This window comes from Ictalurus furcatus, chromosome 5 (assembly GCF_023375685.1).
Source record: "Ictalurus furcatus strain D&B chromosome 5, Billie_1.0, whole genome shotgun sequence".
NCBI lineage: Eukaryota > Metazoa > Chordata > Actinopteri > Siluriformes > Ictaluridae > Ictalurus > Ictalurus furcatus.
In genome coordinates this window covers 16,687,092-16,714,928 of record NC_071259.1, presented here as the reverse complement: position 1 = coordinate 16,714,928, position 27,837 = coordinate 16,687,092, and the positions used below count along the sequence as shown (strand labels likewise).

Genomic DNA, 27,837 nt, shown 5'->3' with positions numbered 1-27,837 from the left:
GTCAGAGTGCCAAGGCATAGGGATTTGAAGAATCTGCTGTCGTGGCCATAATCACCGTATTACCATCAGACTCAGGTAATTCTGTGATGAAATCTATGGCAATGTGGGACCATGGTCGCTGAGATGTGGCTAGAGTTTCCCTGCTAGGAGGGTGTGTGGTACCTTTGCCTGGGCAAAAGCAGTACATGATGAGATGAATCTGTGGATGTCTAATCATGTTGGGCCACCAGTACTTTGTCCTGAACAGGTGATATGTCCTCTGTGTGCTGGGATGCCCAGTAACTGGAGTTGTGTGTGCCCTCATGATGAGCTTACTTCTCAAGTTGGGTGTCACAAATATTCGATCTGGGGTGCATGTGGAGGGGACTGGTGCTGGTGTGCGTGCAATCTTTCCGTCAATGTTCCAAGTTATAGCTCTCACAAAGCAGGAGAAGGGCAGTATGGGTTCTGGAGTCTGATCGGATGGGACTGGGTGTTTAAAGATGGGAGCAGTGGTGAATGTGATCTTGAGCTTCTTGAAGGCCTCATCTCCTGCTGTGTTCCACTCCAAATGCTTGGGTCCCTTCTTCAGTAGGGACATTAGGGGAGTTGCGATGGAACTAAAGCCCCTGAAGGACCTTTGATAGAAGTTTGCAAACCTTAGGAATCTTTGAAGCTCTTTGAATATAGTGGGTGTGTGCCATTCTGTGACTGCTGCCACCTTTTCCTGAACCATGGCCACCCTCTCAGGGCAAATGATATATCCCAGAAACCATATGGTGGTCACATGGAACTTGAATTTCTCACCCTTAAGAGCTGATTTTCTAAGAGGCAGGACTTGCTTGATGTGCTGAACATAAATTTCCAAAGATGGAGAGTAGATCAAAATGTAAGCAATCATAATTTTTCCTAGCATGTTCCTTAAAATGATGTTGATGAGACATTGGAAGACTGATGGGGCACAAGAGAACCCATAGAGCATAACACAATACTCAAAGTGACCAGAGGTGGTGGTAAGTGTTGTCTTCCATTCATCATCCTCTCTGATCCGGATGAGGTTATAAGCACTGTGTAGATAAAATTTTGTGAATACTTTAGCTGAATGGAGCTGTTCCAAGGGTGAGGGGACCAGTGAGAGGGGATATTGGTACTTGACTGTGATCTGGTTGAGGCCTTGATAATCAAACATGGATGAAGTCGCCCTCCTTTTTTTCCACAAAGCAGAATCCAGCAGATGCAGGAGAGGTGAAAGGATGTATGTAACCTTGTTGCAGTACTCGATAGCAGTTCTATGGCGTAGTCATAGGTTCTATGATGGTGTAGGCCACTAGCTTTGGCCTTGCTAAAGACCTCTTGGAACTCATGATATTCTGTGGGAATGTCTATCTGGTACTGGGCTTCAGGTCTCTCCACAGTGGTTGAGGCAAGGATAAGGTGAGGGAGCTGCAGACAATGCTTATGGCAATGGGAGGACCATGTCGTGATTTCCTTGTCATACTATAATATTTGAGGGTCATGAAGGTGCATCCAGGGGAATCCAAGGATGAGGGGGTGTTTGACAGTGATGGTAATGTGGAAGGAGATATGTTCCTGGTGGAGAGTCCTGACATGTAGCAGAAGGGGTTTGATGCATAATATGACAGGTCTATCTTCTATGGGTCCTCCATCAATGGCACAAATCTTTAGGGGATGCTGTAGTGGTTGCATCGTTATGTTGAGCTTCATGACGGTATTGTGGTCCATGAAATTCCCTGCCACTCTGGAGTCAATCAGCATGGAGTGGACAGAAGAGTGTTTTATCTGTACCTTTAGTGTAAATGATTGGTGAGACAAAAACTGAGATGGACTCACCAGAGAGGAATATGAGGAGGTGATTGGAATGACCGCAGTAGAAACACAGATTTTCTTTTCTGCAGCAGGAGTGCAGAACATACTGAGCCACATTTCTCTTCCCTTGTGTGACCATTAAGGGTTGCTCACCAATTTCCTTGCCTTCGTGGGTGTGATCAAAAACTTGCTGGAACAGCTCCACGAAGCGGACACATGATGGTAATTTCCCACCTTTATGCCAGATTGTACTATCTCACTTTAGAGCTTTTCCCATGAGTAAGCTGAACAGTTGGGCAATCTTTTGTTGCGCCGAGACACCCTCTTGGCCAGAGAAGTACAGTGATCATTGTAGCAGAAATCCTTTGCGCTGGGAAGTAAGGACAGGAGATAAATGAGAGAGCGTTTGCAGCCGGGGTTCAGTGGGAGACCAAGATGGTGGAGATAGCATTGGTGAGCATGTTTAACTTGTCGTCTACCTCGACTAGATGTTGTTGGTGTTCTCCTACCAGCTTTCCTTCAGTTTACAGTCTCTCCAGTTTGATTCTCCTGCTGCATCCATGGTGATGGCAAATTAATCTGTCACGCGACGGAGTCAGAGACGGATGCAAATGCAGTTTAGAATTTTTTGTAAAACTGGCACACCAATCCAAAACATGAAGCAAAATTGTAAACATGAAGCAAAATTGTAAACTGGAACAGGCAAAAGGTCAGGCAATCTGCAAACAACAATTCAAAGACAAAATCTGAAAATGCAAAAACCAAGAAACAAGACGATGAAAAACCAGAATATCAGTCATCGAATGAAAAAGCTTGGTAAATTCAGGTAAGTGTATACTGAGCGTTACTTCACAATGAGGCTGTGTTCAAAGTCCATTTATAAAGGCTGTGTGGTTGATTGGGAACAGTTGTGCAGTTAGGTGAGTGTGAACGTGCTGGTGGAGTGAGGTGCTGGGGATTGTATTGTAGTGGTGTATTCTGAGAAGTGGAGTGGATTCTGGCATTGGTGTGAAAGGTTGACAGTACTGCTGTGATGGAACTCTATTTCCAACCTATTTAAACCTTCAGTTGTTCTGTCTGTATGTCTGTCTTCAGGTCTCCTTCATGCATTAGTCTCTCCTTCACTCTCCTTGATGCAGAATGAGTTCTTTCTGAGGTCTCTTTCCTGTGTTTTCCTTATCCCACGTGGTGTCTCTCCGGCTCTCTCTCTCTCCATCTTTGTCAGTCTCGGTTTCACTCTCTCTCTCTTTTTCTCATTGTCTCTCGCCTCAGCTGCCTTAGTTGTGTCTGACAGTGTCACCCTGTCATGCTGCAACAAATGCACCATGAACATTGCCCTTCACTCATCATAACACTCGTACACGCTTGAGGTTTTTTTTTTTTTTTTTTTTAACTGCTTTGATTGTTCACCACACACACTGCCTGGCACTTCTAGCGAAAGCTCTGTTTTCAGACAGACAGTTAAACTCATTGGATAGTCCACTGTAGTGCCCAGACTAGAAACTGTGTCCTTGCTAATAATATTGTCTCTACTGCTTGACATGCAAAATGCAGACCACTATAAAGAATTTTGACCACTGGAATAAAGCACATTTTCAAGAGCTTTCATATTGTAGTAAATACTGTGAGTCTTGCAGTTTCAGTGGTTAAGAGCCCACAGTTATGTTAATAAAACAGCCAAATAAAATTAGAGACTCAGAAAAATAATGATGGGTGTCAAAATCTGCAAATCAAACTGTTGCTGTTATTTAATTCCAGATTCACTGATTCATGGTGCTGCTATTTTGAAATAGTGGAATTAAAAATATGTCTGACGGCAATGATAATTTAGCAGTATATTGATTGTCTTATTTGTTATTGATCTATGCTATCATTTGAGTTACATCTCATGATTGTAGGAAAGGCTTAATCAATAAGGGACAGTGGAATGTTTCCACAATTAGGCAAGTTGACATCATGTACTGACCTTTTTATGTTGCATATTTAGTTAGTCAGCCTGACATTATTTAGGAAAAATAATATGTTGGTAGGTTGACATCCTTGGAAAATAGGACCTAGTTTGTTCCATAGGTGTTAACCTATTGGTAAATGTTAAATAGCATGGTTTCAGAATTTTAGGACAGATCTCTATTTAGTAGGACACAGAAGAGAGTTCAGTATAGAATGGGTGGACTCGCAGCAGCAACCACCATGATCCCTAAGGGGTCATGCCTATGAAAGATAGGATGTGACGTAGGCCAGCCGAGGTATAGTGATGCATAGTAAATTCAGTTGAAGATGGATAAAGCATAAACTATTGTCCTAGGGCTTTATCTTTCGCCTCCACATACCAACACGCTCTTCAACCAGTCTTTTTAAGAGGCATCCAAGAGACAATTACAAACACATGAGGGCCTAATTGGGGCTGTTATGTATTTGGCTCAGTTTCAGTGGTCACATTTTTGAAACTGTCTCTTTGATTGGTTTACATATATTACACACTGCATACTAAGTAATAGTGGTTTAGCTAGGTAGAATGTCAATATCTTCAGAATGACTCACCAAATGGTGTGAATCGTACTATAGTATCCAAATAGTAGTCTTATAGTCTTAAATAGTGATTTATTAAATTGAGCCATAGGTGCATTGGAGACTTCTATAGCTTGGCTAAATTAGAACACATTTACAGGTTTAGATATGTTTAGATGTGGAGTTAACATACATGAGTGTTTCTATACATGTACGTTTAACCTATAGTGCAGCAAAAGTATTTGCCCCATCCTGATTTCTGTTTTTTTGTACATCTCATACTTTATAGTTTTAGATCTTCAAACAAAATACAACATAAAACAAAGGCATCCCGAGTAAACACACAACACAGTTTTTATTTATATATATATATTTTTTTTATTGAAGCAAAAAAAAAAAAAAAATCACCCATGTGAAAAAATTGCCCCTTAAACCTAAAATCTGTTCATGCCACCTAGGGATGTCACGATACAAAAAATCTAGTAGTCGGTACCGATACCACCAAAAGTACACGATACTTGATACCAAAGTCGATGCCACGGTGAAGTATAAAATAAAATAAAAAAATAATTAAAAATTCTCCTGGAGGACATCCTCCTCTGGCTGATACTGGCAAAAAGAGAGAGAGGGATTTTTTAGTTATCAAACACTGTCTGACAATGAGTGGAGGCTACAGTGGAGGTGCACACCTAAATGCGCACACAGACGCACACACACACACACACCTTATACTCTGAATGCAAGCATTAGTTTAAATTCACTGATATGGTGGCAGGCCAAAAAGATGTATTAAAAGCATGAACATTTGAATAATTATTAGTGACATTAGGCTACATTTAGCTGACAGGACACGGGCTGAATGGCGATGCATGGTGGCTCATGAGGAGGTAGTTTATAAAACTGCAATGTGTTAGCGTCATTAACAAATAACTGTCTATCGCAAACATTACATGGAGCATAACGTTAGCTGGTTTCACGGCCACAATGCCAGCTGCCTCAAACAGACATAATATAGAACCGTCTTTCAGGTGCCTCGCCAAATTCCAGGTGTTTCCTCACTTAGTTTGAAATGAATGATGGCATCGGTTGCACACCGGCTTCACAGCATCAATTATATGTTTGTTGTCATCTGCCTCGAATGCGAAGTATTTACATATTTGACTCTTACCATCTTTCCTCTCAACGAGTCGGGGCGGCGCTAAACTCGTCGCCATCTTCTGTAGTTTTTCCCGTGTGCTTCTAGTTGTTGTAATCTCTATAGCAAGTATTGTGATAGTAGTTTATCTGAAAAATGTTCTTGGAAAGTCTCAATCTGGGTTCAGATGAGGTCATAACACAAAGGCAGCATTAGTGATGATGGTGAATGATAAAGTCGGTGTGCATGAAAGTATGGTATAAGTGCTTCATTTGACACAGTCAGCCATAGTTATCTCATGACTTGCCTTTAAAATTGTCTTAAATCCTAAAGTGGTTTAAAACGTTTAGAAGAAACCACTTTTATGTGATTTGTACCTTTAGGACACATTATTAAAGAACATGGAGTCAGATTTCATAGTTATGCCTTTGAAATCCAGTTATGCCAGTAGCAACACTGAGAGACTTGTCTAACAATTAAGACCACACATTTTCAATAAGAGATGGCCACTGTGCTCCTTTAACCACTTGTGTTTATTTGAATGTATGTTTGGGGTCAATGTCTTGTCAATAAGTCCATCTATGGACAGGGTTTAACCTCCTGGTTTAGGGCTAAAATATCCTGATACAAAACAGCGCTTCACTCTGCAGCACACATATTGCAGACAGCAGCACTTTGGAGGATGCTTCAGAAATTTTGGTATAATTTGTTTCTGAAATGGGAGCACCTGTGCTACCTGACAAATCAAAATTTGAGCTTTGAATTGTAATCATTCAATCGGCAGAATCGGCTTACCAATCAGTCAGGTCAATACTTTGTTAAAGAAGTCATTGACGTATAGAAAATTAGCTGAATAGATTTTTCTCCTCCTATTGCTACAATTTGCCTTTTTCTTTATATACTCTATCTTCCTTCAGAGAAAACGCTTTTGCGTAGGTTTTAGCTCCTTTCAATAGGAGTACATGGTGCAATGGTAGCTACTTATTTACAGCCAACCAGCCATAGATTAGCACTTAAAGAGCAATTATCTCATCATGGTGATGTTTAATTATGGGCTGTGATGTAGACTTCGTTCTTCTTGCCTTGTACACATGTGTACATGGAGCGATCAGCTTTAGAGATTGTGACTGTTGTTGGGTATACAAGAAACCTGTCCTCCAAAGCTGGTGATGGACTACTTTAATCTCTTCTTCCATGATTAGTGTACTTAAGTTTACATGCATTTCTTATGTTTTCTGGGGAATGCTATGGTGCTCATTAGCACTGCTAATGTGATTGAGGAGTTTTTCCTCTCCATACAGCATGCTGTTCACTGCTAAGCCTGCTACGTTAGCCAGATTGCTAACACACAATACTGGGGCTGGAACTATCTTTCCTTACCTTCACAACATATTCTCCCCTCTGAGTCAAGGGAGTCCTTGACTTTTTTATGCTGAGTTTTCCACATCTCAAACCTACTGACAGACTGGTATATCTGGCTACATGCTGCTAACATGTTTGAGTGTTTTTTTCACCATCATAGCCCATAAAACCATCTAAGTTCAATCTGCGATGTTGGCTGAGTTTTTGCTAATACACAGATTTGGGGCTGGAATTGGGTTGCCCTCTGTATAACAAACCCCCTGTTCCCTCACAAGTTTTTAAATGACACATTCTGCAAGACTTGTGTTCATGCAGCCAGTTTCTGGAGCTTCTGGAAACCCATGATGGGCATCAACTATGTGCTTGCTGCCTCAGAATTGACCGTCTTAAAGATGCAGTGTTCAGATATCCCATGTGCTGGCAATGCTGATGCTGAAATGGCACACCCTGATGGCAGATTGAGACCCTGTTTCAAATCTGGCCCAAATGCAGCAGCTTAAACAACTTATTAGTTGTAAGCATTTATGTCTGACAGTGACTGATTTGCATAGTAAGAAGCAGAGAAAAGTAGTTCAAGTCACTTTCTAGTTGTATGGACGACCTGGCATCAGACATAGCTCAGCTGAAATAATTGACTCTGGAACTGAGACTATGCAGCATGGAAGCTTCTGTCCTTAAGAGTCCTCATTATACCTCAATAACCAGTCTTCCTTCATGTTATGAACTTCTAAGGAGTACAAAGATGTCTACAGCCACATCTAGCAGATAGATTTTCCCAATCTGATAATTGCTTGGCAGTTGAATGGCCAGGTTCAACGTCTGGATCAGGTTCTGCCAGCTTGCATGCACTGGTCTAAACTAACTGTGACAAATATCATCAAAATTCGGGGGGCTTGAGTAGGATTGGATAGTGACATACTAGCATTGTAACAATCACTCCAGTCTGCATTTGTTGATCCCTCTGTGGTGGAGCTGATTGACACTTCGCAATTTCTGCCAGCTTGGTTTACAAACATCACCAAATGTCTGTACATAGGTGGTTTTCCAGATCTGGGAAAGGTTTGGCAAGGTACAGGTGGACGTTGGTGATGCCAAGTCAACTCATTGCCGATTGTGGTTTTTGCTGGTGGAGCCAGACGGCCTGCTGGGACAGGGTGTACTGACACACAACCGGCCTCACCATCTGTAGTACACTTTTCTGCCCATGTTGCACAGAATTTAGGAACTAGGCAACAGAGTCCTACTTGTACTACTACTTTTGCTAGTGGAAGAGAAAGAAAAAGAAGAAGCCTTTATTTGACACATATACATTACAGCACAATGAAATGATTTTTTTTATTTTTAAGCTTGTTACGAAGCTGGGGTCAGAATGCAGGGTCAGCCATGATGCAGTGCCGCTGAAGCAGAGAGGGTTAAGGGCCTTGTTCAGTTCCCCAACAGTAGCATCTTGGCAGTGATGGGGCTTGAACTTCCCGGCCTTCTGATCGGTATCCCAGAGCCTTAACCATTGAGCCACCACTTCCCTATGGTCAGAATGTCCCGATTGCTGCAGTCCCAGCTAGGTCACCTGTGCCTGTGGGTTTGGCCCCTTGGAATGAAGCATGAAATGAGGACCATGACCTAGCAGTGTAGGAAACACTTCTGAAGAGCTCCTAGTACATGTTCCTTGTATGCTCTTAGATGGAAGCTTTCTTTAGGGACTGCAAGACAAGTCCCCACCTACACTAATTGTGTATGGGGCAGTAACTGTAGCGTGTCACAGCACTGTGGATGGCATCACTTTGGGGCTAATAAACTTATGATCTTTCTGAAAGGGACAACAGTGAATTTTTAAACAATTATGATGGAATTAGCTGTAAAAGTATTACTGCTCCATTTTCCATTTGTCCACAGCTGGGTAGTATGGCCAATGCAACCTGTCAAACCATTATCACATAGTGAATGATATTACTGAAATAAATAATGAATAAGCTTGTCTCTTTGTACCTATAATGGACAGAAAACAGCCTAGAAGGGCTGTAGAATGTGATTGAGATATTCCTTGATATGCCTTTTTCTGGGAACTTGGTCTTTTTTAAAAATAGAAAATAACAGATACAAAAGGCAAGTACACTATAGGGCCAAGTGTTTGTGGACACCTGACCATCACTCCTATATGTCATTCCAAATGTAGTTCCCCCTTTCCCACTCTTCTGAGAAGGCTTTCCACAAGATTTTGGAATGTGGCTGTGGGAATTTGTCCATTCAGCCACAAGCGCATTAGTGAGGTGAGGCACTGAGGCAAGAAAGCCTGGGGTGAATTTGGCTTTCTGTATGCCACTTGAGTTTTTCCACTCCAACCATGGCAAGCCATGTCTTCATGGACCTCATTTTATACATAGGAGCATTGTCATGCTTAAACATGTCTGTGCTAGGCCTCTTAGTTCCTCTTAGTGAAGGGAAATTGCAATGCTACAGCATACAAAGACATCCAAGACAATTGTGTGCTTCCAACTTTGTGGAAACAGTTTGCGGAATGTAATTTGAGATTTGCTTTTTTACGATTGCATTGATGGTTACATTTTCAGTGACCGAAGCATTAATGAAGCAGTATGTGTTCAAATGTATTTTTACACCTGTAAGTGATAAAAGTGTCCAAAAAACCATTTTGATCACATCAATTTTAGACAGATGTTTCGAAACAGTTTTGTGTTATTAGTCAAGAAATGTAAAGAACTTCTTTAAGTCAAGTGATATTTAGATTCCAATTTAAGCTTTGTGTGTGATACAATACATCAGGGGTTTTGTGGTCATGCTGACTACACAGCATACACTTGTGAATCACTGCAACTATAAGCTGAAATGTTTCATGACCCTCTTCATCTTTCTCTTCTTACAGAGTGATCGTCTGCTTATCAAAGGGGCGAAGATTGTGAATGATGATCAGTCCTTCCATTCTGACATCTATATGGAGGATGGTGTTATTAAGTATGTTATCTTCCTATCTATTGTCACTTCTCATGGTAATCTTAAGGAAGGACTGAAATAAAATGTTTCAGATTAGGAAATAACATTTAAATGATGAGTTAATAGTGGCAAAGTATATAATATACAATATTTTATTTATATATATATATAATATATATATATATATACACACACATATAAAATGGAACAGCACAGTAAAAAGAACATGCTTAGGTTGACATATACTCACTTTATTAGCACTTTATTAGGAACACCCATACACCTACACGTTGCAGTACAATTATCTAATCAGCCAATTGTGTGGCAGCAGTGAAATGCATAAAATCATGCAGATATGGGCCAGCAGCTTTGGGTAAAGTTTATATCAATGCTCAGAATGGGGAAAAAATGTGATCTCAGTGATTTTGATTGTGGCATGATTGTTGGTGCCAAATGGGCTGGTTTGAGTATTTCTATAGATGCTGATGTCCTGTGATTTTCACACACAATAGCCTCTTGAGTTTACTCAGAATGGTGCAATACAGAAAAAAAAAAAACATCCAGCGAGCATCAGTTCTGTGGACCGAAATGCCTTGTTGATGAGAAGTCAATAGAGAATGGCCAAACTGGTTCGAGCAAACAGAAAAGCTACTGTAACAACTGTACAATTGTAGTGAGCAGAAAAGTAAAACAGCAGAAGACCATGTTGTGTTCCACTTCTATCAGCCAAGAACAGAAAGCTGAGGCTGCAGTGGGTACAGGCTCATCAAAACTGTGGCCTCTGAAGTTAGTATTGCCCCCTTTAGCAGAAATAACTTCTTGTATGCATTTTGTATAATTCTCTACCAGTCTCTGACATCTGCCTGCTGGATTTTTTGACCACTCTTCCATGCAATATTCTTTCAGTTGCAAGATGTGTGAGGGTTTTCTTTCATATTCTTCCCATTTCAAATCCCCCCACAACATTTTAATGGGATTTAAATCCGGGCTTTGACTAGGCCATTCCATAACCCTACATTTCTTCTTTTTGAGCCAGTCCTTGATGGATTTGCTAGTGTGCTAAGGATTATTATCCTGTTGAAAGGCCCACTTTTGGTTCAACTTCAACTTTTGGACAGATGGCCTCACAATTATTTTCAATTACTCTTTGATATGATGCAGAATTCATAGTTGAATCAATGAATGCAAGCTGTCCAGTCCCTGAAGCAGCGAAGCAACCCCAAATCATAACATTTCCACCACTGTGTTTCACAGTTGGTATGACATGCTTCTCTTGAAAAGCTGTCTGTGCCAAACATGTCTGCTGTTACTGTGGCCAAACAACTCTATCTTTGATTGGTCTGTCCAGAGCACATTATTCCAAAAAGCCTGGTCTTTACCTATATGCTCATTGGCAAACTGTAGTCTTGCTCTAATGTGCTTTTTCATGGCACGCCTCATGCAGATCAAATTTGTGCAATCTCTTTGTAGAGGTATGCACTTTGACACCAACATTTGCAAGACTTACTAGCAGATTCTGTGATGAAATTTTGGGGTTCTTAGAGGCTTCTTTTTGCATCAGACAGTCTGCTCTTGGGCTGAATTTGCTGGGATGGCCAATTCTGGACAAATTGGCACTCGTTTGAAATTTGCACCATTTGTAGATAATTTTCCTTACAGTGGAATGATGTATTTCAAATAATTTGGATTTCTTTTTAAATCCCTCGCCAGACTCCTAGGCATCCACAACCATTTTTCTGAGGGCCTTATAGAACTTTTTAGATATTGGCATGATGACACACATCTCAATAACAAAGGGAACACTAGACACTAGATGTGAGAGTTTTAAATAAGATGGGTTCCACCTGCACTTTTTAAGCAGGTTCTAACCACTGGCACCCAATCTTGATCACCTGATTCTAATTATATGGATTGAAGTTGTGATAAATGTAGGGCTGTACTTACTTTTTCCATGTGACTGATCTGTTTTTTGTTAATTTAAATTGTAAAAATTACTACAAAATGTAAATTTATGTTATTTGATAGACTGTATCATCTTTATTTTTCAAAGAGGATCAAATGTTTGCCTGTCCAAATATGTCCCTTCACTGGCTTCCAGTAGCTGCCCGTATCAAATGCCTTGATGCTCACGTACAAGACCTTGTTTGGAACAGCACACCCCTACCTCAGCTCTGCTTGAGGCTTACGTTCCCTCACGCAACCTGCGATTGATTAATGACTGAGGCTTAGTAGTTGCTACTCAGCCTGGCTCAAAGTCCCTTTCCAGAACCTTCAAACTAACTGTTCCTCAGTGGTGGAATGAACTTCAAACCTCATTCTGGACCGCACAATCTGTTACTGTTTTCAGAAAATAGCTAAAGACCCACCTCTTCCATGAGCACTTAACTAACCTCTAAAATGCCATCCCCCACATTATCTTTTAAAAAAAAAAGTAAAATCAAATAAAAAAATTAATTAAAAAAAAACAACTTACTCTGGCGTTTACACCTCGACTCTGTGCACTTTGCTTCTCTAGAACTCAATTATAAATCTTGCTTGGTAGCACTACTTGTATTGTTCTCTGCTTAATATATCGCTTTGCTTGTATTTCCTCATTTGTAAGTCACTTTGGATAAACGTGTCTGATAAATGTAATGTCAAAAAAGCCAACAATTTACATGGGGTGTACTTATTTTTCACATGACTGTATGCTTATCACTGATTATTAGCATATCAACACATAGGAACTCTCAGTTTTATCCCTTCCATATTTTTTGTATACACCTTTGCTCCCTGTTTTGTTTTTATTTCCTGTTCTCTCTTTCTTTCTCGTACCCTCTTTCTACCATCCTTTTTCATGTCTCTTTAGACAAATTGGGGAGAACCTCATTGTTCCTGGTGGGGTGAAAACCATTGATGCCCATGGCAGGATGCTGATCCCTGGTGGCATTGATGTGCACACCCGATTCCAGATGCCTGACCGGGGCATGACTGCTGCAGATGACTTCTACCAGGGCACTCGTGCTGCTCTCGCTGGAGGCACCACTATGATCAGTATGTGCAAAAATGGAATGCTTAAAAACAGCCACCTGTTTCGTTCACTACTTAGCAATGGCTGGGTGGTTCAGATAGGCCATGAAATTTGAAAGGTTTTAAATATAAAATGTAAATGTGAAAACTTCCAAACAGAGTTATATAGTACCAAAACAAAGTAAAAAACAAAACAAAAAAACAATTCGACTGATTAGTTCATACTCCTTCTTTAATTCCACACACTTGCTGAGTATTGTAGAATTGCCTAGCACGGTGGTTTTCAAAGTGGGGGCCGCCAGGGGGCACCCGGGGGCCTAAACAGTTTGGTGTGAAAAATAACTAAATACATGATTTTCTCTTTATCACTCTCAGACAACCACATACACACAATCAGTTCCTAATCTAATGTAATGTAAAGATGCAAGATGTAATTATTAATAAAAAAAAAAAGGGGGGTATATATTCAGAAGTTTATATTTTTAATGTGTTTTAAAGAGATCTTGCAAAAGGGGGGCCTCGGTCAAATGTTTTTGCCATTTGGGGGGCCTTACCCTGGAAAAGTTTGGGAACCACTGGCCTAGCATGTGTGAGCCTACAGCAAATGTCATCTTGCTTTGGATTTGTTGAATGATTTGCGCAGCAGTAAAACAGGTGGCCAATTGACCCAGACTCTGTGTGTGTGTGTCAGGCCTGGGACTGTCAGGCATATGCAGAACACATCACCAAACTCAGCTAGAGCATATGAACAGGATTTGAACTGAGCTGTCAATTAACCAGTTGTTGGCACTTTCCCTGAGAAAGATGAATAGCAGGTGTGCTGTTCATCATAATAAAATAATTTTAGCAGGTGTATTTTAATTAATATTATTTTTAACCAAATAATTAAATTCTGATTATATGTGTGATGTTTAGATAGTGAGATTTTTGGTCAATGCATAATAAAGTGGTGTGTTTGTGATATCGGCCTATACCGATATTTCTGCCTTTTATGTCTTCCTTTAAATTAATAATAATTAATTCTACAATTCTGAGAGAATTGCAAATAAAAGCTTTATTCTCTCCATTTCAACAAGTTGTTTCATAGTAACTGGTCTCATAGACAGCAAACACATTACTTAAATTAACATGAACACATTAACTAAATTCTGAAGATTAAACTAAGTTTTCTTAACTTATTGAATGTTATTAATTCATATTAATATTGACTGAATTCTAAAAAAAAAAAAAAAAACTCATGTTAGTCTCACATTAACTCACCACAAACAAAAGCATTTCTACTTCATCACTGAACATCAACTGGTAATATATAATATAAACTTTTTTATATATATTAACATTAACTGGATATGAAATACACTACTCTACAAATATATTTTCAGTGCAAAATATACTTTTTGTCAACTCATCTTCATTTAAATCTTTCAACGGTGTACTGGCGCTTTAATTCAGTGTGAGCAGCACGGCCAAAATAAAACCAAACTCCCGCTTCACTGCTGCTTACTTCCGGTGTAAAATTTTAGCAGTGCAGAGATTACGGAGGTTACAAACTGGAGTTTTGTCGTCATTCCACACGAGACATCATCTTTACACACAGCATGAAATCGATGTGTTTTCCCGCCCTCTTTTGATTGACAGGATAAAATCGGCCCTGATCATCGGATGTTTTTAAACATCGGCCGATAGCGTGAAAAATTGCCTTTATCGGCCGATACCGCATCTCATTCCTATCTATCGATCTATCTATCGATCGATCTATCTATCTAATATATATATATATATATATCTTTGTACTGTTTCACCTGTACTTAATATTGTGCAGTATTGCTGTTTCTTCTCTCACACTTTTGTTTCAAATGACCCTCGATGTCAATAAATTGTTAACTGAAATAATATAAGAGCACCATTTAAACTGCTGTTCATCTGTGTGTGTGTGTGCGTGTTCACTATCTTCAAAAAACAGCTAATGACCCACCTCTTCCATGAACACCTAACTAACCCCTAAAATGCCAACCCACATTATCATAAAAACAACATCTACTCTGGCACTTACACCTCTACTCTGCAACGCTTGGCTTTTCTAGAACTCAATTAAAAGATGGTAGCACAACTTGTATTGTTCTCTGCTTGATATATCGCTTTGCTTGTATTTCCTCATTTGTAAGTCGCTTTGGATAAAAGCGTCTGCTAAATGAATAAGTGTGTGTGTGTGTGTGTTTTGCAGTTGACCATGTGGTGCCAGAGCCAGGCGTTAGCCTTCTAGCTGCATTTAACCAGTGGAGGGAATGGGCGGACAGCAAGTCATGCTGTGATTACTCACTGCATGTAGACCTCACGGAGTGGCACAAGGGCATGCAAGAGGAGATGGAGACCCTGGTGAAGGACCATGGTACTATTTACATACACCAATATACATTTCACATTCAATTACCTGCTAACCCACTTTACATATTACTGATATTCTATTGCCACTATATTAGGGTTGCCAGTTCTGCCTGGAAAAACCCCAAACATCTCAGTGGTCAATCGAGTCAGCCCAGTTTTTTTTTTTTTTTTTTTGCAGTTTTTTTTTTCTTTTGCAGTTTTCCCAAACAGTAATTTTACTGAGGTCATAAAATGGCTGAAAATATGTTAGTTACACATGTACCCTGGACAACCAACAGCGTCAGTCAAGATCAACTGACTACCTTTTTGTGTCTGTGTACTCACATGCCAAGACCAATCAACAAAGTCACATAATGATGTATGATGCAGTTGTCATACAAAACATCTTTCCCTGGAACCTTCTCATTAAGTTCTCATTGGGTGGAGCAGTGTTATTTATATAGAACATGAAGATAATGCACAGTCATACAAAGATTTCCTGGAGCGACATGCCTCTAAATATTGCCCGTGGGGCTAGGTGGGAAGACGTTCACCACCCAGGGTGCCACCTTGGAAATCAGTTCCCTTAAATTAATTTTATTAAAAAAATTTAAAACTTTTTTTTTTTTATTTTTTTTTTTACCACTGATTAATTAATTAATCATGGAAATAATAATAATAAAAAGTAAATAAGTTAAGATAGGAACGTTTTCTCTTGCTGCTCAGGCTCTTGTATTCAGAACATAAAATAAATCCCTCGGCATGCACTGATAAACTTATTGAATTATTTAATTTAATTTAATTTTATTTTATTTGTAAGTAAATGTAAACATTGTGTTGTGTTGCCTATTAACAACAAAGTGCCACTAATATTCTGTGTATCAGAGAATAAACTCCAGTGTCAATTTATTATGGTATTATCATTTACCCATCTCATACATCATGTACAGTAGCAAACTGTAGTTGGTCGCTTTGTGTGTCCATCAGATGGTCTCTTCCTATTCATGGGAGCTACAATAATGCTCTTAATTCCTGTGAAGCAAGCCTTCACTGCAGATATACAATGAAGAGGACTATTATAATTGGACAAAAAAATTAACGATTGGTCGCACTACATCACTGCTCTTTTGAAACAGTAGCTCATTACTGGAAAAGCTACACCATTTTTAAAGTAGAAGCGCTACTGTCACACTACTGAAAGATTTAGTTAAGCTAGTTAACTACTCCCCAACACTGGTTTAGAGCCTGTCAAAGGTTCTTACAAGCTAGCAGGGACTGTCCTATACCCATTGTCAGACTTTGCTGAGGCTAGATTTGAACATGCAGGTTCAGCTTTTAGGTCTTTATCACCTTGGAAGAACCTCTTGGATATGGCTGTTGACATAGCATCCTCTCTCTTCTCTGAATACTATACGTGTGCCTCTGAGTTGTGTGGTCTCGGCTTATGAATCATTGATTCGGATGAACCATGTCTGCTGCCAAGTTGTTAGTTTGCGTAGAAAGTATCTCGGACATTTTTCTGTGCTTCTTTGTACGCTTATCAGTCAAGGAAGGATATAGGTGTTAGGATGTAGCTAGTGAGCTGTTTAGGTCGCAGAGTCAGATTTGACTCCTCATCGGATTTAATAATGGTTGATTTAAAAAACTGTATCCTGCAGCTCTGCTAAAGCTGTGAGCCATATTTTAAACCCAACAGGAAGTCAGCCATTTTGATTTTTCTTTAAATTTTTTGCTCAGATTTTGCCATTTCCAGGCCTTATACTTTAACAAACTCCTCCTAGAGATTTCACCTGATCAACATCATATTCGGTCAGTCTCATCGAAAGGCCTTGGCAATGCTAAATTGCAAAGCTTTTGAGTTTTCATGGCACAGGGGGGCTGTGGCGGTCTGACACATTTCTATGTTTCGCCATGCAAGAGGAAGTTGTTATAACTCATACATACAATGTCCGATCTGCTCCAAACTTCACATGTTTGATAACAGTCTTGGCCTGAATACAATTACATCTCAATATTCAGTTATAATCATAGCGCCACCTACTGGCAACAGGAACTGACATGTTTTGCATCGTGATACACTCCTAACAACATTTAAGTGCTAAAAAAAAATGGAATGGCATAATTAATGTAATTGTCATGTCCAATCTGTTTCGGAACTCCAATTCCCAGAATGCAGTGCTGCCTACAAACATGGCGGAAATGGACTACAACTCCCAATTCTGCACACAAGCCTGCTCTCAGTCTCCAGAGTACTAATGACAATCAGCTGTTGCCAATCACTCACACACACACTCACACACCACCTTTTTTAATGTAATGCTCAGTTGTATTTACTCTGACTTACAAAGCCATTGTTTATCTTTGCTGTTCTGGTTTTTTGACTTTGCTCTTATCTTGGGGATGTTCACTGTAAACTTATCAAATCACACTGCATAAAGTTAATATAGGTTAACTAACAGAGCACAATATTATAATACAATATGATTATAAGGCAGTGCATTATAATTATCTACGTCAAATTCACAGTCAAATAATCTCCTTAAATAGTATCACCCATTTAACTGATGTAACTATCATTACTTTTGTATTACTATTGTTTTTAACAATATCTTGTACATTTGTATATTTTCAGAAGGAGCATATTTAGTTTATCTTTGTAATTTTGTTAAAATTTGATGTTCATGCATTTTGTGTTTTCTTTGTGTAGGTGTCAACTCTTTCCTGGTCTATTTGGCCTATAAGGATGTTTTCCAGCTTAATGATTCCCAGGTATGATTATAATGCTTTGAAAAAAACACAATTGTTATGAGTCCATATATAGAAACCCTTAATACTAAATAATATTATCAAGGGAGCTTATTGTTTCAGTAAATTGTGGGCTCCTCATGAAATTGTTGTAATTGGATCTGACATATTGAAAGTACTTTAACAGACTCTTAATGCAGCAGAAAGAGTTGAATGTGTATAGTCCCTGGGGAAATGTATAGCATGTGATAAAATGCTTTATATACCACAGCTCTGTTAAATTAACAAATCTGATGGCATTGATTTTAAGAGCATGCCTCTGAAAGTAGTTCTGGCTGTAATTTAAATGGAAAGTTTATGTTAATGCGCTCATTCTAATGTGTTATCGTTTTGGTAATATCTACAGTAACTTGTTCACAGGGACTTGTATGACAGATGCTCCACATAATAATAAACAGAAGAAAACTTTTGTTATTTACCAAAAAAAAGACATCATGAAGCTTTCTGTGTTCTGTGTGCACATTTGGATTCAGCAGCCAGCCCCTAAACTAGCATTTATTAGCCATCTAGTTGGCTAGCATTTGGTCACTGTAATAAACCGTGTGTGTATATGTGTATGTATATATATATATATATATATATATATATATATATATATATATATATATATATATATATATATATATACACATATTAATTTATTCTTTGCAAGTTTCATAAATGAGTTATTGATCTTTTGACTATGACATTTAGATTTAGTGTTCTAGATGGGACTTCTGACAGTGCTAGGGAAATTTTTCTCAAGCTAATCTGGCCACCCATGGGGAAACCACACCTAGCTGAAAAGGCAAGTATGTCAGTTGAGTGGAGGGAGTAATGTCACGGAGCTGTAACCAAATTTATTGTTAAAGAATCACAGCCTTTTTCAACTGTTGGAACTTTAGGCATATACATGCAGACAGCTAGTTATATGATTTATCAGCACTATAGGCTATATAATCAGCAGTGGTTACAATAACTTGTGCTTTGTGTATTCTCACAGTTAGAACAAAGGTGTAAAAAATTATTATTTTGGTATCCGTAATGAAATCAAGTACGTCAGTATAAAAAAAAAAAATTAAATTATATTTTTTTGTTTTCTGTGCAGATGTATGAGGTGTTCAGTGTGATCCGAGACCTGGGAGCCATTGCCCAGGTGCATGCTGAGAACGGGGATATCATTGCTGAGGTAACATAACTTTCCTCTTCTTCTTTAGTTGCATGCATTAGCCATCTTGATTTTGTCTGCTGGATTTTGCACTAATAGTCTTGGTGTAAATAATTTCAGGAGCAGAAAAGAATCCTGGAGTTAGGCATCACTGGCCCAGAGGGTCATGTTCTCAGTCGCCCAGAAGAGGTAATGGTATTTATAATAATTTGTTTTATTTAATTTTGTATAGCAAGTGCATGTTGCATCAAATTGGATATGGGAGGGATCTCTTTTTTCTTTAAATTGTTAGAATATAATAAACAAAATGTGTTTTACCTTATATTGTACATTACATCAGTGTATATATAGGTTATTAAAATATAAAATCAGGAGAAAAAAATAAAATAATTGATAAATAAAAATGCATGGAAAACAAATGTTAACGAATTGTTTCAAGCTTCTTTTGTTTTAAAATATATTCCTAAACTTCTCTTTCAATTATTAATGCTTTAGATAATATCCCTCTTCTCCTTTCAGCCAGTTTTTGTCTTCAGATTGATTGATGAATGTACTGAGACACTTTGTTGTTATTTTAGATTAGATTCTTGGCCCAAGCAAAGCACTGTTATCATTTAGTTTAGAAGTTTAAGGGTTGCATTATACTTCAGCATAAAGGTCAGGCAGAAAGTATGTGCTGTTTTATAGGTGGAAGCTGAGGCAGTCAATCGTGCAGTAACAGTGGCCAATCAAACCAACTGCCCCCTGTACATCACCAAGGTGATGAGCAAGAGTGCTGCTGATGTCATCGCTCAGGCCAGGAAAAAAGGTGAAAAAATGGAAACCACATGATTGATATCATTCTTGTGAATTACACTTGGTTATTTTGATCTATAGCTTGTTGAAACAATTTTATTCTGTGACACTGTGTGTGCAGATTCATGACAGTATTTTAACTAAATAGTGCCTTTCTCACAGTGTGTGCTACATGTCACATTTTTCTATGAAGTGAACATGTCATAAAATTCACTGTTTAATGTAATCTCCTTTTAAACCTTGAAAATCTAGCCATGAAGAGTAAGGTTGCATGTTCAGATATGTGTTTTTTTTGGTTGTTTGTTTTTTTTTTTTTTTTTTTTTTACCTAATATTGAGTCAATGCTAAAGCTTCCTTTCTCTTCTTTATACATCAGGTACTGTAGTGTACGGAGAGCCCATCGCTGCTAGTCTGGGCACTGATGGCACTCACTACTGGAGCAAGAACTGGGCCAAGGCTGCTGCCTACGTGACATCTCCTCCTTTGAGCCCGGACCCCACCACCCCTGACTATCTCAACTCTCTGCTTTCCTGGTATTTCATCCACACATGCCCTGTTTCTCTGAGCTCACTCATATACAGTGCCCTCCACTAATATTGGCACCATTGGTAAATACAATGTATCCAGAAAGTATTCACAGCGCTTCACTTTTTCCACATTTTGTTATGTTACAGCCTTATTCCAAAATAGATTAAATTCATTACTTTCCTCAAAATGGGCACACGGTGGCTTAGTGGTTAGCATGTTCACCTCACACCTCCAGGGTTGGGGGTTCGATTCCCATGGTGGCCCTGTGTGTGCGAAGTTTGCATGTTCTCCCCGTGCTGCGGGGGTTTCCTCCGGGTACTCCGGTTTCCTCCCCCAGTCCAAAGACATGTGTATGTGATTGTGCCCTGCGATGGATTGGCACCGTGGTATAGAAGATGGATGGACTTTCCTCAAAATTCTATAAACAATACCGCATAATGACAATGTGAAAGAAGTGTGTTTGAAATCTTTGCAAATTTATTAAAAATATATATATATATATATATAAAAAAAGACCTGTACAGAAGTATTCACAGCCTTTGCCATGACACTCAAAATTGAGCTCAGGTGCATCCTGTTTCCACTGATCATCCTTGAGATGTTTCTACAACTTGATTGGAGTCCACCTGTGGTAAATTCAGTTGATTGGACATGATTTGGAAAGGCACACACCTGTCTGTATAAGGTCCCACAGTTAACAATGCATGTCAGAGCACAAACCAAGCCATGAAATCCAAGGAATTGTCTGTAAACCTCCGGGACAGGATCGTATCGAGGCACAGGTCTGGGGAAGGGTACAGAAACATTTCTGCAGCATTGAAGGTCCCAATGAGCACAGTGGCCTCCATCATCCATAAATGGAAGAAGTTTGGAACCAGCAGGACTCTTCCTAGAGCTGGCCACCCGGCCAAACTGAGTGATCGCGGGAGAAGGGCCTTACTCAGGGAGGAGACCAAAAACCCGATGGTCACTCTGACAGAGCTCCAGCGTGTGTCTGTGGAGAGAGGAGAACCTTCCAGAAGAACAGCCATCTCTGCAGCACTCCACCAATCAGGCCTACATGCTAAACAAAAGATTAAACAAAAAGATTAAAGGTTAAACAATAAAGAGAATTTTTCATAGCCTTCTTTGCTCATATTTACCAAGGGTATCAATATTAGTGGAGGGCTCTGTATGCATAAAGGTATAAATGTAGAGATATTTTATACACTATAGGGAGCCATTAAATGGCCCACTGTTCAGAAACAAAAACATTATATATTCTTTTTTTTGCAACTTGCCACCATTGTAAATGACAACCTGCAATATGTTTCCTGAGCTTAAAGGGGGGGGGGGAAAAACCCCTACATTTATTTCTGTGTTTCCTTGCACAGTTGGCTAATGCTGATAATTTGGTTAATGCTAACGAACATATATTAGAACATTTTCAAATTCCATTTGAACTTTGCAATAAATGTGATTAAATGAAATAAAAATTAAAATTAAAGTGACTCTTCTGTGTCGGATGCTTGTCTGTGTGATGTATAGTGGTGATCTGCAGGTAACTGGCAGTGCTCACTGTACCTTTAACACCTCTCAGCGAGCTGTAGGCAAAGACAACTTCACCCTCATCCCAGAGGGCACCAATGGCACTGAGGAGAGGATGTCCATCATCTGGGACAAGTGTGTGGTGAGCATTCATAGGTGTATTTCAACAATTGGTGAATTGTGCCTATTCTGAATTTTATGCAGTTTAATACTGCCAGTATAACCTCTTTGGATAGTTCACTTGTATGCTGAAATCTCATTCATGCACTATCAAATGGTATCTGTTAAGTTTAACATTACATAAGTGTTATGTTTCCATCTTGATTCCATTATATGCTCGTCATGGCTTAGTGGTTAGCACGTTCGCCTCACACCTCCAGGGTCCGGCGTTCAAGTCCCGCCGGGGCCATGTGTGTGCGGAGTTTGCATGTTCTCCCCGAGCTGCAGGGGTTTCCTCCCCCAGTCCAGAGACATGCATGGTAGGCTGATTGGCATGTCTAAAGTGTCTGTAGTGTATGGGTGTGTGAATGGGTGTGTGAGTGTGTATGTGATTGTGCCCTGCGATGGACTGGCACCCTGTCCAGGGTGTACCCCGCCTTGTGCCTGATGCTCCCTGGGATAGGCTCCAGGTTCCCCATGACCCTGATCCTGAAAAGGAGTAAGTGGTGGAAGATGGATGGATGGATATTGTCATCATTAGTTAGCAAAGATTGTAATGCTACTGTGTTCTAGTCCTCAGAAACTGGGTGCAAGGGAGGGAGGATTTCCCTGCCTCTGCTTTTGATATCCCCCACTCTGGTCATTTATTTTTTATCTTTGCTGGATACATTTTACACCTGCTTTGTCAGGCTGAATTATATGAATGCATTTCCTATTCCCAGCAGTAGGTTGTGCAATTTAGTAAGACTAGTTACTAGTATTTCAAACAAGATGGTGGATTTCAGGTTTGAGGTTTGTCCTCAATATTAGGCAACATTTATCAAGTCAGAGTAGCACATTGTCTTTCACTTTCTTTCACCACAACAATTAAAACATTTTTTTACTTAATCGTATTTTTAGTATGGTTATATCAACATTGATAGGAGTAGAGCTTCAAATTTCATTGTATGCAGTGACAAAGATCATTCATTCATTCAATACGGATTTTTATTTTCTATCTTGTGTACCACATTTTCTTTTCAGCCTTGCAGCCTAAGCTAGGCCTGCTGGTGAAAACAGAGTGTGAGCCATCCTGGACCAAGATGGATCCAGATATATTATGGATTTTTTGGGATAGCTGGTTGAGGCAATAAAAGTGTAATACCTCCTAGGTCTGCTATTTGTTGAATTCATTCATAACAAATATTATTGTCTGTAATTTTTCTGTAGAATTTTTCTACAGCTTAGGAATTGTTGACTGTGTGATATGAATGAGTGTCATTAAAATTCCAATGTAGAAATTCAAATTTTATATATATATATATCATTTTTAACAAACTGCAACCTGGAAATTATGTTTCAGTACTGGAAAGTTAGCGCTGTCTTTCAAATTTATATTGTACATGGCAAAGCATAACGGTGGCTTAATTATCATACAGAGAAGTGATCGATCCTAGTCCTTTTACCCTTTATAAAACTAACACTGCTCTCCATAGGTGACTGGTAAGATGGATGAGAATCAGTTTGTGGCTGTGACCAGCACCAACGCGGCCAAGATTTTTAACCTGTACCCACGTAAGGGCCGCATCGCTGTGGGCTCTGATGCTGACTTGGTGCTATGGGACCCTGATGTCACTAAGATTATCTCTGCCAAGAGCCACAACCTGGTGAGAGCACACATATGCATATACATACTCTGTGATACACCAGTAAGATCAAAGAGCGGTCTCTTCCAGGATGCCATTTCCCCATCTACATGGCATGAGGGCTTACTGAATGGTTTGATAAGTATGTTGATGCAGTCACCAGATATCAACCCAGTTTAGCACCTATGCGACATTTTAGAGTGACGTGAGAGAGTGGTCACCACCCTCATCAAAACCACTAAAACAACAAATTGCAGCTGTTCTTTTGGCTTGTGGTGACCCAGCAGCTTACTAACACACTTTGTCATACTATTTCTGTATGTTTTTCTCAATAGAAAGATGGTACATTTATGTTTTTGTCTGTTATTCTGCCTGTTAGTTTATTTTTTACATCACTCCATTTCAGTTAAATTAATTATTTAAATAGATTATTCATATATTTATTTATGTGTGTATTCTTTTGAGAAATGTATCAGGGCTTGTGTGAGTAGAGCCACTGTTTCTTGAATTGTGTATAAGCAACTGTCAAAAATATAATGAGGTCAGGCCTGTCTCTGTCCTCCATTGTGTTTGATTTAATTCAATGTCCCTGTAACAGTGTCTCTGCTTATTAAGCCTGTCAGTAGCAGCTGTTGTGATTTTATTTTCTCTGAACTGGTGAGATCCTTCACAGGCACTGCCTTTAGTACCTTGTACAATGCAATAGAATTTACAGATTTTATAGAATTTATATATCACAGTAATTGTTGATGTTGATTCAAATTATAAATCAACAGTAATTTTGAATTAACCGGCATCTTCCTGATGGATGTGGGTTGGGAAACAAAATCTTCCACATTAGCCATTGTTTCTTAAGTAATCTTTTTTTTTTTTTTTTGTCGCCTTATCTACATGCACATACAGTGGGGTGAAAAATGCTGCTTCCAGGAATGTGTTGCTACACACAAAATAATATACACACTAATGTATGAAACACAGGATGAAAGTGAAAACAGTACAATAAATACAATAAACAGGACCGTACATGTAACAACACAGTTCACACAATACACAAAACAACAGGTTGAACACACTGACACAAAACATCAAGGTGAAGAGGTGGCACCTTTGCAGACTCACTACAAATGCTGCATGTGACTGCAAAATAATTAGCAGCATAAACTTTCTATCTCCCTCTCTACAGGCAGTTGAATATAATATCTTTGAGGGTGTGGAGGTGCGTGGTGCTCCCTTAGTGGTGATCAGTCAAGGTAAGATTGTTCTGGAGGATGGAAACCTCCACACTACTGAGGGATCAGGACGTTACATAACCCGCAAAACCTTCCCTGACTATGTTTACAAGAGGATAAAGGCTCGCAGTAGGGTAAGTGTCCATTCCAGGCTTTGTACTGCAACATACTATATGTCTCTTCAATATACCACTTCTTAAGCCATTTTTACTTTTTTTATTATTTATTTTTTTACAAAATGAGTAACAAACTAAAACATATTTTTAAAAAGCTTTTGGTACCTGACTCAATTCTCTAATCACTATAATTTTTAATTTTCATAGTTATAATTCAGATATTCATTCGTCATTCATTAATCTTCAGTAACCTCTTTATCCTGGTCATGGTCCGGTGGATCCAGAGTCTTTACCGGGAACACAGGGTAGAAGCAAGAATGCAGCGAGTTTGGAAAGTATTCAGACCTCTTAAATTTAAAGTTAATTGCTTTTACATTTTTGCCCATCCTTCTGCACACAATAAAAATGACAAAGCAAAATTTTTTGCAAATTTATTAAAAATCCAAAACTAAAATCTCCCATTTAGTAAGTATTCAGGCCCTTTATTTAGTACTTTGTAGAAGCATCATTGGCTGCAATTACAGTTTTGAGTCTTCTTGGGTAAGTCTCTACAAGTTTTGCACACCTGAATTTTGGCTGTTTCTCCCATTCTCCCTGGAGTTCTCTCTCCTCACCAGTCAACATCAAACTGGGTTTATGAGCCCACTGTACACCCTGGATGGGATGCCAGACCATCTCAGGGCATCACACACACATATTTCATGTTTTTGGGAGATGGGAAGAAGCCAGAGAACCTGGAAGAAATCCATACAGACATGGGGAGAACATGCAAATCTCCATACAGACAGTAACCCAAACTCAGGATTAAACCAGGAACCCTCGAGCTGAGGCAGCAATACTACCTGCTGGGTTTTCATAAATCTGAAACTAAATTCAGTGTCACATACAGACAGCTCCATGAATTTTGGAACTCTTGCTAGACTTGCAAGATAGCAGTGCCCTTGAGGATCTGGATAGATTCTGTATTGAGGAGCAGTCAGATTGTTTGGTCTGAATGCTCCAATCTCATCAGGCACTACAGGAATAACTCAAAGCTGTTGTTCAGGCAAAGGGAGGCTACACAACATGCTAAATGTTTATCAGGGGTGCCAATAATTGTAGCAAATAATTGTAACTGTAATCTATACCTTTTATTTACACATACTTGGAGATCAGGATTGAAGCTATATCCATTGCTAATGGCTAATGAGAACACAAATTTCACTTCATTACATATTAAACTGCATGCTATTCTATAATGCTTCAATGTTTTATTCTATTTAATACTATTCTATAAAGGCTTTAACCTAAATGTTTAGGTGTTTTGATTAATCAAAACATGGATTTAAAAAAAACTATCTATTATTTATTGGTAGAAATAATGCAGCCCTGTTTTGAAACATGATGCCTAACCATATTGTGCTATCCTAGTACAGAGATTCTTATGAAGGTCAATAAAATAAGCTATCCACTGTTTTACAGCAGTACTATTTCTCCTATCATGTAGACTGGTTTCACATTGTATTTTCTGTCCTTAGCTTGCTGAGCTGCGTGGCGTTCCACGTGGCCTTTACGATGGTCCAGTGTGTGAGGTCACTGTGACACCTAAAATAATGACCCCTGTGACCTCTAACAAGACTTCTCCAAACAAACCCACCCCACAACCCATTCGCAATCTGCATCAGTCTGGATTCAGTCTGTCTGGTCAGTAACAAGCTCTGTGCGATTTTTGTCCTGGGCATATATTATTCTGCTACTGAAAGTCAGTTAAGGTTTTCAGTTATGCAGGTTGTTTTAAAGACCTTCTAACAGTAAGTCATGGACCTAAATTTAGAGTTTCACCATTCAACTGAGTGTGATCCAGTTAAGTAGTAAAAATAATACATGTACTATACTGTACTACAACTACAAAACAAAAATCTCCCACACTCCTTTTTGTTAATTATGAAAATAAATGTTTAGATCATGCAATAATATTCTTACCTCTGTTCTAGAAACATCTCAATTTTCAGTTCGTCATGTTGTCAACAAATTATTTACCCAGCTGCCCTTAGTTAAGAAAAAGTTCAAGTTGACGAATGCTCCCTTCTTCTAACTGCTAACCTGTCTTGCTTATTCTCCCACAGGAAATCTTAATCTTAATCGTATTCTTAAATCTCACAGGAGCTCAAATTGATGACAATGTTCCTCGCCGCACCACTCAGCGCATCGTAGCTCCCCCTGGTGGCAGGGCAAACATCACAAGCCTGGGATAAAGAACCCACTTGCCCAGTCCTGAAAGAAAGGGGTGGCAGGGAACCAAGGGCCCTTGCTCTGGTCATCACTTCTACCAATGAGACCCCTAAAGTACAATTCAATATGACAACATCCTCAAATTCTTCAGTATTTTACTCAAAAAGAAACACGGTCAAGGCATTATTGTGTATTTTCCAGCATTATCTTTAAACTACTATTCGGTTTTTTTTTCCCTTGTAGGAAGTGTAATGTGAATCTAAACTAAACTTGTATTATTTTATTGTTACACGTAAACCATGTAAATGACAGAAAAATTCTTCCTGTTCAGAATTACCCTTCAGTCATTTTTGTTTATTCAACACAATTGTTAACACATTTTTCTAGTCTTTGGGATATTTTCTCATTTTTAAGGAACGTGGGTAATTAGGTGTGTTGTTCTGGTGTCTTTCCTTTCTGATTGGTAGGATTTTTGTGCTGCCAGCATAATTCACTTTGTTTTTATGCACTTTCTTGGCATTATTTTAAAAACAGTAATGTCATTTATACTTTTTGGTCGTCATGT

The 27,837-nt window shown here is 39.0% G+C and overlaps 1 protein-coding gene across 3 annotated transcripts in view; it reads left to right on the top strand.

Annotated features, from left to right (window-relative positions):
* Nucleotides 1–27,837, top strand: part of dpysl2a (dihydropyrimidinase like 2a) — a 31,127-nt gene extending 3,290 nt beyond the window's left edge. Inside the window, exons 2-14 of one of the 3 annotated variants that reach the window (XR_008385961.1) lie at nucleotides 9,690–9,778; nucleotides 12,606–12,790; nucleotides 14,991–15,155; nucleotides 17,838–17,899; nucleotides 19,023–19,103; nucleotides 19,203–19,271; nucleotides 19,770–19,890; nucleotides 20,254–20,410; nucleotides 21,933–22,074; nucleotides 23,567–23,737; nucleotides 24,900–25,079; nucleotides 25,309–25,396; nucleotides 26,579–26,637. Coding sequence is in view for 2 of the 3 variants with exons in the window: in XM_053624908.1 (XP_053480883.1) it covers nucleotides 9,690–9,778; nucleotides 12,606–12,790; nucleotides 14,991–15,155; nucleotides 17,838–17,899; nucleotides 19,023–19,103; nucleotides 19,203–19,271; nucleotides 19,770–19,890; nucleotides 20,254–20,410; nucleotides 21,933–22,074; nucleotides 23,567–23,737; nucleotides 24,900–25,079; nucleotides 26,579–26,744; nucleotides 27,204–27,295 (1,680 nt within the window). In the remaining variant the exon portion in view is untranslated. Of the gene's footprint in view, nucleotides 1–9,689; nucleotides 9,779–12,605; nucleotides 12,791–14,990; nucleotides 15,156–17,837; nucleotides 17,900–19,022; nucleotides 19,104–19,202; nucleotides 19,272–19,769; nucleotides 19,891–20,253; nucleotides 20,411–21,932; nucleotides 22,075–23,566; nucleotides 23,738–24,899; nucleotides 25,080–25,308; nucleotides 26,158–26,578; nucleotides 26,745–27,203 lie in introns of those variants that run through there. The other 2 variants (XM_053624908.1, XM_053624909.1) reach the window with 2 other exon arrangements.